The sequence below is a fragment of the Anarrhichthys ocellatus genome, unplaced genomic scaffold (assembly GCF_004355925.1).
Source record: "Anarrhichthys ocellatus isolate YVR2014 unplaced genomic scaffold, GSC_Weel_1.0 scaffold71, whole genome shotgun sequence".
NCBI lineage: Eukaryota > Metazoa > Chordata > Actinopteri > Perciformes > Anarhichadidae > Anarrhichthys > Anarrhichthys ocellatus.
In genome coordinates, this window is record NW_022280101.1 from 602,194 (window position 1) to 615,502 (window position 13,309).

The 13,309-nt window shown below is 42.3% G+C and overlaps 1 protein-coding gene across 5 annotated transcripts in view; it reads right to left on the bottom strand.

Moving 5' to 3' along the window:
- satb2 (SATB homeobox 2) overlaps positions 1-13,309 on the bottom strand; it is a 52,337-nt gene that overhangs the window by 10,838 nt on the left and 28,190 nt on the right. For 3 of the 5 annotated variants that reach the window (XM_031873314.1, XM_031873313.1, XM_031873315.1), the window contains exons 4-12: positions 10,839-10,965; positions 9,604-9,727; positions 8,951-9,053; positions 7,577-7,627; positions 6,909-7,495; positions 5,697-5,909; positions 4,509-4,598; positions 3,601-3,753; positions 976-1,170 (exon numbers count right to left, since the gene is read on the bottom strand). In XM_031873314.1, the coding sequence (XP_031729174.1) occupies positions 976-1,170; positions 3,601-3,753; positions 4,509-4,598; positions 5,697-5,909; positions 6,909-7,495; positions 7,577-7,627; positions 8,951-9,053; positions 9,604-9,727; positions 10,839-10,965 (1,643 nt within the window). Of the gene's footprint in view, positions 1-975; positions 1,171-3,600; positions 3,754-4,508; positions 4,599-5,696; positions 5,910-6,908; positions 7,496-7,576; positions 7,628-8,950; positions 9,054-9,603; positions 9,728-10,838; positions 12,462-13,309 lie in introns of those variants that run through there. The other 2 variants (XM_031873316.1, XM_031873317.1) reach the window with 2 other exon arrangements.

Consider the following 13,309-nt stretch of genomic DNA (forward strand, 5'->3'; position numbering starts at 1 on the left):
CACACACACACACACACACACACACACACACACACACACACACACGACATCAAACGGTACATCATCTAATGAATATAATGAGGATTCTTTTTGTTACTGGATTTTTCTGACTTGTAAAGTGTGTGTTCAAAAATATCCTTTGCTATCATGGGCAGTGGTGGAAAGTAAATATGTACATTTAATCAAGTACTGAACTTTAGTACTAATTTTGAGGTACTTTACTAGAGTTTTTTTATGTTCTGCTACTTCATACTTCTACTCCACTACAGTTCAGAGGGAAATATTGTACTTTTTACTGCTCTAGCAATTAAGTGATGAATATGAATGCATCATGAGTACATCTCCTTTTTGTAATTTGAGTATATTTTGATCCTGATACTAGTTTTTAGTCTGTACATGTAGTGTATATGCTTATGTTTGTAGGTGCTGGAGAATGGTCTTACTATAAAGGACTTGTTGAACATACTGTATTTTTGGCAATAAAAGGCTACAAACAACAGATGGTTAGCTTAGCTTAGCACGAAGACTGGAAACAGAGGGAAACAGCTAGCCTATCTGTGTGCACTAATAAACACATTTTATCTCGTCTTTAATCAGCACTAAACAATAAGTGTAAAAAGCACAAGTTGTGGTCTCACTGGGAGTAATGCGAGAAAATAACTTCGGGTTTTGTACAGATTTTTTGTTTCAGAATGGAGAATTCGCTTTTGCACACCGACCCAAAATGAAAACAAGGTCCAAGGAGATCTGGTAAAAATAAGTTTTCAGTGTACTTGTACATGGTGGTGAAGTAAGAAAAGGTGTTTACAGTCAATTTCAACAGATGTAAATATTGTGAGATGAGGTGACATGTGCAGGAAATCTGTTTTCAATGCGTGAACCGGAGGTGCATTGTGATGCCAGGTGTTACAAACATCTGGACACGGAGATATGAGGTGCACGTGGACACCAGCTGTAAACATGTGTGGTTCTTACCTGTGCGTCCTGGGGCAGGTGGAGGACGGTGTGCATCCTCTCTGAGTGATGGTGTCTGGACTCCTCCTCGTACGCCAGGTCTCTGTCATTCTGCGGCAGCGCCAGAAACCTGCGGATGGTGCACAGGTTCTCCCACAGGGTGCGGTTCTCCGGGCTGGGGTTCTCCTTCCACCGGAGCAGCTCGCACAGCCAGCCCTGGAGACAGAAGGTGAGGGTTAAACAGAGGTTTTGAAGCCTCAAGTTCGACATTTTGACCGTCGACATATTGTTTGTTTTTTTGCAACCAGCGAACAGAAGTGACCATATTTGGACTGCGGAGGAGTGACGCTGTGGTATAGACGACGTACACCGCTGTGGCAGCATCCTGTCAATCACAAGGTAGTCCCGCCCTAAAGCATCCCCTGCTTTATGGTCTGTGTGACTCTAAATGGACCATAATCTACTAAATGAACACCATGCAGTATTGAAGAAGACTTGAAACTAGAGATTGAGACCATAAACTCATGTTTACAATGTTTGCTGAGGTAATAAATCAAGAGAGAAGTAGAGTCATTGTCTCATAGACTTCTATACAACCAGACTTCTTTTTAAAACCAGAGTGGCCATTAGAGAGAATTCAAGTTTTGACACACTTCTCTTTTCAGAACCGGAGGTTGCTGCCTGTGATTCACTGAGAGTTTCCTCGTTTCCAGTCTTTATGCTAAGCTAACATGCTGCTGGCTGTAGCTTTATTTTTTTACCATAAAGTTATTAGAATAGTATCAATCTTCTTGTCTAACTCTATGTGTACTTGTCAGACTAGTCCGATTTTGAAACAGAAGGGGGTTCTGTTCCCCCTGAAAAAATATCACAGTGGACCATCCTTGTATTTCCTGTTCTATGAACTATTTTATTGGCATTCTCCAGCTGTGAAGCCCAAGAAACAACACCTCTAACCTACTCGCATTGACATCGGGTGAAGAAGGAGGAGGATGAAGACCATGAGAGAAAGCAGGAGTTAAAATATAAAGATATACAGGAAGGAACAGACACATTGTGAGCATGTAGGGGGATCAAATTTAGCAAAAGAGTTGAAAGAAGTTAGAAATGTGCATAGTGTGCGAGGTAAGTGTAGGAGGGGAAGATGGGGGGGGGGGGGGAGATGGAGAAGATTCAATTATATCTGCTAGACTGGTTCGGTTTGTGACACCAGCTGTTGTGTTCAACCAGCCACCTCGGGCAGCATGCACCGCTAATAGCCTGATCATCTCTCTCTTCCTCCCTCTCTGTCCTTGTGGCCAGCTGCAGCAGATGGGTGCACTGAGCCGTGACCCTCAGCCACCCCCAGACCCACCAACCTGGGGGACTTCGCCGACTGCACACAAACCAGCATGCATGTACTGTATACATGATGCATACGTCTCTACACATTACCTTTCTCACGCTTACACCTGGACCCTATCCATAAATGAAGGTATTTAGCTCTCTTTATAGATAAATATATTTAAGATGGAAGCGTTTTTTGTATTTCCACATATTCTTTCTCTAATTGAGTCCTTGTTTCCCGTCACATCCGACCTCTCCTTTGACCTGAAGAGAGTAAACAACATGCAAGTTTAGAGAGCGTGTGGGATTGAAATGTGCTTCGGGAAATATTAAGCGTTTGAATCCTTGTTTATATGTCTGCAAGCAGCAAAGTAGAGAAGCTGCATGGCGCCTTTGCTAATATATTGAAGGTTTCTAGGGGCCCACATTTGTTGAATGCAGATGTTATAGAGAAGTTAAGACTTAAAACCAGAGAACTACAGCGTCAAATATGAAGATATTTTCATTATAATTCCAGATATTTAGATATAAAATAGCCATATATTGCTATAAGATTAATACATGTTGTAAGGAGTAAACGACCTAATAAGCCCAGCACATCTTTTAATTTTTTTATTTTTTACAATTAGCATTGTTAGCATGCATTTGCTTCTTTATTGTGATTATTTGTTTCTTTACTTGTATTTGTATTGTGTTCATGAAATAAATTTAGGTTGTTTTATTATATTATTAACTTGTACCGTTAAGCATCTTAATTAATCAAGTTTTTCTGGCAAGTTTATAAAAAATAAAAATAGAATCATAAATTAGCCAATCAATCAATTAACAATCCTCTCGGGTACGGAGGGGACTGTAAATCTGTAAATGGATGTTATGGAGCTAACAAAATACAATAAATGATTTGCTCGCGGGGAAATGAGAAATTTTAGAAAGTCCTCTCATAAACAAATCAACAACAAGAACATGAGGTACAGTTTCTAGAGAAATTAAGAAAAAATTAAGAAAAACGTATTCATTAAAATAGCTGCAGCACTGCAGTACATCATGTTATCAGAGCTCTGAGAAAACAAACAGAGCTGTTCATCACCAGCCGAGTGACGGCTGAACCGGCCGATGACTGACTGTGTACAACGTGGCAGCGCTCCAGCTTTGGTCTCTGCAGAAGTGTGTTTTGGCTCTGAACGCACAACGTTTTGTGGTTTTCATGAGCTTTTTAAAGCTGTTTTGATATCGATATCTAACCGAGCAGCGAATATCTCACTGTCTCACTTCATCATTCCGAAGAGCAAACTTTCGTGGCTTCTTCCTTTCCCCCCTCACCTGGCTCTTGTTGGCGGCCACCTTAGCGAACAGCGCTTGAGACACTTTGGCTCTCTTCATCTCCTGCTGAATTTCGTCGTAGATGCCGGACGTAATGTTGAGCAGCGACTCCAGCTTCAGTGAGAGGTCGGGGGCCGGGCCTGGCGGCTTTGGCTGGAAAAGAGAGGACTCACGGTGATGATGTGGTACACATTATGGGATCAAAAAATAAAGGGACTTTGAATGGTTGACGTTAACAAGGAGATTAGATAAGTTCGGATGACGGGAAATATCATAAAGACTCGTGTATATTGTAAAACTACTAAGCGTTTACCCACAAAAGCAAATCAGATGTAAACATATGAGGAAAGGTTATCAGCTGACGATCGGGCCGAGCTGCTCCCAGAACAGGCGTGCCGTGTTTCCCTGTGCGAGCATCGGCCGCACATCTGCAGCGCACGTCTCCACATGAATTGTGTTTACAGATCAAAGTCATTAAGTCCTCCTCTTTTGTCTTTCTTTGTTGTTTCTGTTTGAGCGAACATGTATTGGGTCTCGGAGAGCTTGTATACACAGCGTTTGAAGTCCGGACATGTACAGGCCAGCCAGCTCACATTCCCTCAGTGTAAACGATGCTGAGATTATTTTACATAGACATAATAAGAATAGCGCACAAAATTCACCCACAGCCATGAATGGCCATCTGCCCTGACATCAGAGGGAACGTCTTATCACTGAATTGTTATGTGCACATGCAGAGAAACGTCCAAATACTCCATAATGTGCTTTATGTTTACAGTATGCTCCTACGATGGCTTTGAAGCTGCTTTTTCATTATAAATGGAAGCTGTTCGAGGGTTTAGGATGCAGTGCATGACGCGTTGCAGTCTGCTTTGTGAGGGGAAAGTTGAAGATGGTAGATTACTCACCGAGTTAGAGATCTTAGTCTTGTTCTTCCAGATGGAGGCCCAGGTATCGGGGGTTATCTGGTCATCCAGCCTCCCACACTCCCACACTTTCTATGCACACGCACACACACACACAAGCGTTACAATCGGATTACAATGATTACACACATGCATCATCATTCAAAGCTCAACAACACACTGACGGCACCACCGACTACGTGCAGCCATAACGGACAACATGTAATCAGGATTAATCAGATTACAAAAAATAATAAACTATAATTAACTCAGATTACATTAGAATAAAATATAATTACAGGTACTTTGTCGAGGATTACTGCCGAATATCTTCTACTGTATATCAAAGTTACTCCTCTCAGGTTGTCAGTTTTGTTAAAGGTGACTTCTCGGTTTGTTTTTTTAATCATGATTTATGTTTTGGAGTTTTTATTCCTTTTTATTGACATTGCAAATGGAAGATGAAGATGAAGATGAACATTTTTTTGCGGGACAAAAACAAAAAGTCCTCAATTTCATTAGAAAACAGGAGCAAGAGACACTTAAGAGAAAAGAAACATCATGTTGTAGATTTTCTAGCGTGTGCCAGAACTGCTTTTTTTTGTAATTTGTTGATTTGACCAACTGTAAATGCTTAATATGACAAATGCATTGTATTTGCATTGAACATGTTTTGAGATGTTTAAAGAGACAATATTTGTCTAGAAATTTTGCGGCTGCCGCCATTTTTTTTTTTGTGTATAAAACGCAATATTTTCAATGTTTGATTTTGAAGTAATCCAAAAGTATTCAGATTTGGTTATTTTTTTTGTAATCCAATGGATTATGTTCCTATTTACAACTAGAATTACTGCTTTGCCAGTGTAGGCTTCCGCCAATCCGTCATGTTGCAGTTCACCTCCATGTCTGTCCAAAATATCATCACTTTTGTCCTAATTAGCATATGAATCCTTGAGTTATGACCAAAGATCACAGTAACAGTAACCTTTGAACTCCAAATTCTCATCAGTTCAACCTCGAGTGCAAGTGGACGCTTCCTGAGGTATCACGTTCATGAGAATAGACCGGACCGACAGACAACCCAAAAATGTGAATTATTAGTTTAAAAATATTGCCACGGAGTTTGTTTTCAGCTGCTGACTACATTTCAAAGTATCCTGACCCAACCCCAGACTTTTATGGAACACCAACCTGTGGGAGGCGTGGAGGTCCGGGGTTGGAGGAGTTGGAGGCGGGAAGGCCGACTGAAGGGTTCATGGTGCGCTCCCTCTCCTCCTGGTAGATCCGGTCTCTCTCGCTCTCAGCCAGGTTGAGGAAGTTCTGCATCGCTTTCAGATTCACCAGCAGAGACTGCGAGGCTGTGCGAGGGTCCTCCTCCTTCCGCAGGATCTCCGACAGCAAGCCCTGCACAGTGAAGACACACACAGAGACACATTTACACTCTGAACTGACGACAAAAATGATGACAAAATACATTCAAAACATTACAATAATTTAAAGGAAAAGCAGGAAATCCTGACATCACAGAAGCTGGAACAAGGACATTTCTGCATGAACAATCATCAAAATAGTTCATTACTACTACGACTTATCGATTAACACATCATTTCAGCTGTTCTTGTATAAACTGTTGGGTCGTTATAATTTATAACAAAACATATTTTATAAGCTTTATATGTCTTGTAAGCAAAGATTATCAAATAGCAATAAAAAGTTCATTATTTCCCTCTGAATTGTAGTGGAACAAAGTACAAAGCAAAATAATATATGTTAGGTAAGTAAAGGTAAATGTCCATTTTTTTAGCAGTTGGTAAACACTGAAAATGATGAACCTTCGATAAACAGTATTAGCACATGGGTTGGATGCTCACACAAACACATACACGTATACACACACACACACACATGCAAAAACACACCTGGCCTCTACACCAACAGGTCTATGATCCGCCTCCATTACATTGATCTAATGGGGCGTGTGGTGACCAGTTTAGCACAGCCTGAATGCATCAGGTGTTTGTGCTGCTGTGAGGGCGGGGGATGGGGGAGGGGGAGGGGGAGGGAGACTCAATGACCCGGCGAGCTACCCTGCCTCGCTTCCGCTTAATCCCACTGAAAATACCGCGAGGTGGGTGACAAATTATAGTCTATCGGCGACGTCAGCTTCTATTTATTTCTATCAAATACGGCAACTATCTCTCCTCAACCTGAGATGTTTTGGGGAACGAGAGCTGTGATCCGTTTAGTCAGATGATAAATATTAATATTCAGATGATCTGAATCCTTTTTAATGTCACCTGAAGCTACCCTCTCTCATCCTTGCCTCTCCTCTCTCTCTGATCATTTACACTTTGCAGACTGTCTCCTAACCTTTCTTGACCACAGTCTGTCCTGTTTTCCTACCTGTGTGCGGTTGAAAGCCACACGGGCGAACACGGCCTGGGAGACACTAGCTCTCTTCAGCTCGTCTCTGACCTGCTGGTAGATTTCACAGGAGACCTCGGAGGCCGACGGGTTGCTCCCGGGATGGTCGCCGCCGGCTTTGGACGAACACCGAGGGATGGGCGGGTGGTTGAGGAACTGCTGGTTGATGGCCTGGGGGTGCTGATGGGCCAGCAGGCGGCTAACGGCTAGCTGCTGGTTGATGAGGTGGGCCATGGCGAGCTGTTGGCGCACCAGCTGCGGGGAGAGCTGAGGGGAGAGCAGCCCACCTGGCCCCAGCAGGGGCTGCAGGGCGCCGGGCGGGGGCGGCGGAGGAGGCACCTGGCCCGTGCGGAGAGGAGGGCTGTGGTGGTGGGGGCCGTGGGGCGAGGGCTGTTGCTGGGATGGAGGCTGCTGCTGAAGCGGCTGGGAGGGCGAATGCAGATCCCCGGACCCCGCCTTGAGGAGGGGGCTGCCGGCTCCCAGGTGACTGAGCTGGGACAGGCCGGCCAGGTGAGGAGGAGGTCTCTGTCCCAGCACGCAGAAGTCCGCCATGTTGTCTCTCTCTACTGGAGAGGAGACAGGATGGTGAGCGCGGTCAAACAAACACGGTTACATGAGCACGGAGTCAGGAAGATTTGTTAACTTACTTTTGATGTCAGCAGCGTCTCGTCCGGACCACATCTTCTCCAGGTAATCTACTGCTCAACGAAACACACGTAGGAAATCAGTCAGAGAGGGAAGGTCCTGATGTTGCTGATCTACATACACGACCAACAATCTCACCTCAAGGCCCATAAAATGATCAGGTAAAGAGTTTCTCCCTCTTCCTTTAACCGGCATGCTACTAAATATCTCAGCTGCAGATAGACATCGATCCGTGGTTCTCAACCTCCTATACAAAGCCATATTTACTTCTACCCTTCACCACAGGTTGCATGTCTGAAGCAGGATTTATACTTCATGCAAGGAGTCATAGAAACCTACAGCACTGGTCTTGATTTATGATCCAGTGTTGGATTTCACCCGTTAAAAAGAACCCCAGCAGCGTCTGTGATCAAGCCACCGCGCATGAATTATATTACCCACAACTTAATGTGTTTACGTTCTGTTATTTACGTTATGATAGAGAGCGTGTTTTACTGAATAGGAGGCCGCTGCCATGCGCTGTGTTTATGTTCATTCATCCGCTGAGAGAGAGATGTTCAACTTCTTAATGTATCAACAATCTCTACCGGCATCAGAAGCTTGTAGGAGAAAACACAGGCAACTCAAGTTGACCAATCACAGATTGTGGTATCTCGGCAGCCTCTATAATCCTGTTTAGTTTTAGTTTAGATACGTTTTTGAGAAGTTGCACGTCATCTTAACCGGAGCTACGAGTTGCAGAAAGGTGATTTTTCTCTTCTCAGACTTTTTAATTTGAACTACTATACTATGTAAAATTATACATTTCCAAAATATTAGAGAAATATCACGTTGTGAGCCCTTTTATATATATATATAGGTTATATTTTAATTAGATTGTGAGTGCCTTGTTGATCACCGTGATCTTAAACTTGGAATTATTTTTCTCCTCGGTTGTTGGTTTACTTAGAAAGTGATGGTGGATTATCTGATTGGCATTACCGTATTTCCAAAGCCGATGCGGGTTTCACTTTTAAAGTGGAATCGTCTGAATCTTGAGATTGCAATGAATCCGTTGATACCAAACATGTCATGCTGGTTTACTGGGAAAGGGGCTAAATATCACTCCAAATGTGAGTTTAATGTGAACTCTGTGACACCTCAGTGTCAGATCGTTGTTTCTGTAACAACTTTAAATTGTACAAAACAAATTACTTATAAAAACAAACCAAAAAATAATCCTGGCATTGTGTTTATTTTGGATTCGCACCTTCTTATATATTTGCACTTTTTCCTAACTTTATACTGCAACTGCTGCTCAACAATTTCCCTCATTGACGTGAATGAAGTCCCATCATATCTTATCTCAACTGTAAGAGCACCGAGAGAAAGCTCACCTTTGATTTTCTTATACTTCTTGTACCAACGACCAAACTCCTGGCATTTAGCAGTGGAGACGTTGGCATAGTAGGAACTGTTCACTATGGAGGAAATCATACTCTGAGAGAGAGAGAGAGAGAGAGAGAGGGAAGGATAATTAATAACCAAACATGATATGAAATGCTTGCACTCACGCAACAACCTCGTGGCATGCTCGCATAAACACACAATAGAAACAGACGAACATTAATCATGATTGGAAGCCACCCATGGAAACTAAAGCCAGTAGAGTGCAGAGAGAGTGAATCTCAAGCCACACACACATATGCTTGCAATTGATGCAGCCATCAACACCCCCACCAGAGCTGGATTAAAACGCAGTATGTGCACACACACACACACACACACACACACATCATGAGACCAGGATGGAGGGCTAATCATGCAGCTGGGGAGGTTGACATGATTGAGGAGATCATTTTGTGGGGTGGAGTTTGATTAAAATGTAGCAATAATCCCTAAAATATAGGCTGATGTGAGGTTCTAATCAGTGAAAGAGACACACTGACACTTGATATAGAGGATTATTAAACTGATGAACAGTTGCGGAACAAGCGGTTCCATGTCTTGTTGTTGTTGTTGTTGTTGTGTAGCAGAATCCAGCGGTTACCTGTGACAGAGGACACTCTTTGGCCAGAGTGCTTTGGTTCATTTCCTTCAGCAGCTCTTTGAGAGCGTTCCTGACGGTCGCGTGGTTCCACTGTTCACAGGGCAGATCCTCCAGCTTTGAAAAACTACGACGAGACAAAACAACCTACAGTTACACCTTCAATAAGGCAATAAGAAAAGGACTAAACATTACCAAAGCAGAGATAGTCAAAGGAAGATTTTGACATTTTGAGAGTTAGATGAGAAGATTGACACCACTCTCGTGTCTTTACAATAAATATGAAAAGTAAGCGAGCTGATAGCTTAGCTTAGCATAAAGACTGGAAACAGAGGGAAACAGCTAGCCTTCTCAGTTTGTCCAAAGGTAATAAAAACCATCTAACACCCCAGAAGAGTAAAAACTAAAAGTTGCATCCCAAGAAATCAAACTAATTTACAATAACTATATCTGCATGTATTGAGCTTCAGAGGTGCCTTCAACCAGAGCCATGCTAGCTGCTTCCCCCTGTTTGCAGTCTTTATGCTAAGCTAGGCTAAACAGCTGCATGTTGACGTTCACCACACAGACACGAGAGTGATATCAATCTTCTCATCTCACGTTTCCTTTAATCCCAGATGAAGCCCTCAAACATCCTGTATTAACCTCAACCCCTAACCCACTCCTTCCCGTATGGTCCAACAATCTCTTTATTTCAACCTCAAATGAATCATTCCGACTGTGCGACACGCAAAGTGTGCCAAAGCTCTGCCATCGCCAAGGATACGCACGTAAACACATAAACAAACCTGGCTGGTATGTTCCAAGACAACAACAACAATAATAACGAGCGTCTCATCTGGAGTTTATCTGGTTTTTTTATCCGTCCATCAAGATCCTGCTGCACCTATTCGAGGGAACTAGGAGTTCCTGGCACGCGGACGGAGACAGATAATAGATGAATCCCCACTGCGTTGTTTAGTGTTTCAATGTTGCTGCCTTTACATTTGATAGATGTGGTAAATTATTGAACTGCAATGAGCTGCTATGACATCGGCGGACCAAGTGTCTGATTAAGTGGAACCGCACTCTTTTTAAATCCTTCCTGTGTGCATAAAATAACAACGAGCAATCTTTCCTATTGTTGTTTTTCCACAGAGAGATTTCTTCCCTCGCACACGATTCCTCGCGAAATCTACCGAATCATTATTCTAGGTCGTGAATACGTCTGGAGAAGTGTGACCGAGGCTCAGTCGGACCTGTGCAGCTGGATGCGTAGCGTGACCATGTGGTAGACCTCCATCAGCATGTCGGCGACGGTGGCTTCTGGCGCGTCCGTCAGGAAGTGGACGGGCAGCGGGTTCCACCTCCCCACCTTGATGATGCCTGGACAAGAGACGGGAGAGATATCAAGACTTTATTCGTTTTAACATTTTGATATTACGCAACACAGCAGAGATGGGCGATGAATCGAGTAAGTAAATTATCAACATGGCAACACTGTCATGTTATCCATGGATACAACACTTTTTCTTTAGTTTATCCGTTAATATGGGAAGTTTGGTGAAAGTTAATCATTTCTTTGTCGTTTGGCAAGCCTAGTTTGTTTTTAAGAAAATAAATCCATTCAAATTGGATGTGATTTTCGGGCCACATCGCCCAGCCCGACAGTACTAGTAGCACTATTGTGACAGTAAAAATAAAATAAAAGATTATAAAAAGACGGGAACAAACACAATAGAATGCTACAGAAACAAAAACAGGCAGTCAAAAACAGCTCATATAATATCCTGTTAACGAGGAGCTCATAACCTCTCTAAGATGTTTTCTTTTGGGTACAATCAAACAGAACGTGTAGAAATGAGCCCACTTCCTCATTACATTTTAAACATTTATATCGTTGGGTTAAGCTCATTGTAAGCAGTTTGAGGAGAGTAAAACAATATCGATCTTCTTGCATCCCGTGAAGCCAACATTTGAGATTACGTCCCGCCATAAATAAATCTTCCACAATCTCACTTTCATGATCCCTTTGCGTTAATAATCTCTGGTTTTCACATATTCTAGTCGGGTGTTTCAGTTTTGTTTTTGAGAATAGTGATGCAGAATTAAATATACCAAGATAATCAGAATTCTTCCCTCTTTAGCATGAAATATCTCTGATAAACCACCCTGGGGTGTTTTTATCAACTTCACTGCATCGAATTCTGAATTTTTATTTTTTAATTGCAAACTAAAAGAATGTCATTGCATCTCACCACGCACATTGTCGTACGTAGTTGTGAGATACGTATAATCCTCCAACCCAAATAAAATCGACCACAATTTCCTTTCAAAAAGCTTAGAAATGTTTAAATCTTTCCTTTTGTCTTTTTTTGTTTTACTGAAACAATGTCCTGAATAACTGCCTTCCATATTTACATTCATTCAGACTCATATTGGACACAATATCATGAACATATCCTGGACCGAATGCTCCCTTTGGATCAGGTTTAATTGAATTTTATTTGACTTTTCGGGGTTTGTGCCAGCCACCAAGAAACCCTCCAGAATCACAGAAGGAAAGAAGAGCGTTTCACGTCTAATCGTGTGTGTTTTTAAGGATCAGTAGGTGTTTGAGTTCTGCAGCGTCGTCATGTGTAAATGTCTCTAGTTGAGTTTCTTTAAGAAGAACATAAGGAATAAAACATAAAGCTCAGCAAACACAAGACACACTACACAGACAGTCACAGAGGTTTTTCATGTGGACTGGCTGGAGCTGTGAAAACTAAACAAAGCTAATCGCATTACTATCCTCTAAATGGGATCCAGACGGGTCCTCTCTCTCTCTCCGTGTCCCCTTGTTCCTCCTTCTCTTCCTCCCCCCTCATATCTTCCTCTCTCCTTTTCCTCCCCTCGTCAGACGTCTCTTCTCCCCAGACCCCTCTGATCTCTCTCGCTCTCTTTTTGTTCTCTTCGACTGTGTTTATACCTCAGTTGTATCTTTGATTCCCGTCAGGCCGAGCTGTGTTCTTAATTATCTGGTCGTACGAGAGGGAGCATCATTTAATCCTCCATGAGCTGAATGGACTTGGACCCTTCAGGGCGGATAGGAACCTGAGACCACCATGACGAGGAACCCAAACCGAACCAGATAGATATATATTATAAGAACAGTTTTAGTTCATGTGGGCCGCAGGAAAATCTTCTTTTATAGTTAACAAAGCTTAGTGTTCTGTATATCGCAACGTAGGGAAGTAAAACTTTATTTATACAGCACCATTTTAAGGCCGTTTACAAAGCGCTTTACTGTAACATCAGTGAAGAAGAACTAATTCTAAGCACACAAACGTCATATTTATGTGATAAAAGTATCTTGTACATATTAATCACACATGGAGCATCATTTCACATGTGCAAAAACGTACATACACATGTGGTTTTCATAACATGGTACAGGAACATGTGATTTACAGATATTTTACATTTAAAACAATATTTCACATATGAGGTATATGTATGTATGTGTGTGTGTGTTTCACATGTGAAAGAGTTTGGTTTGTTTTACGGACGACGTAATGAAATGCATTTTAAAGAGATTGAAGAAAATACTCTTATGACGGAAAGGAAAACACTGAGCACGTCCTCCTCTCTTTGTTTTTCTTATTTTTTTCTGTGTCTGTCTCTTTCACACACACACACATACACACACACACACACACACACACACACACACACACACACACACACA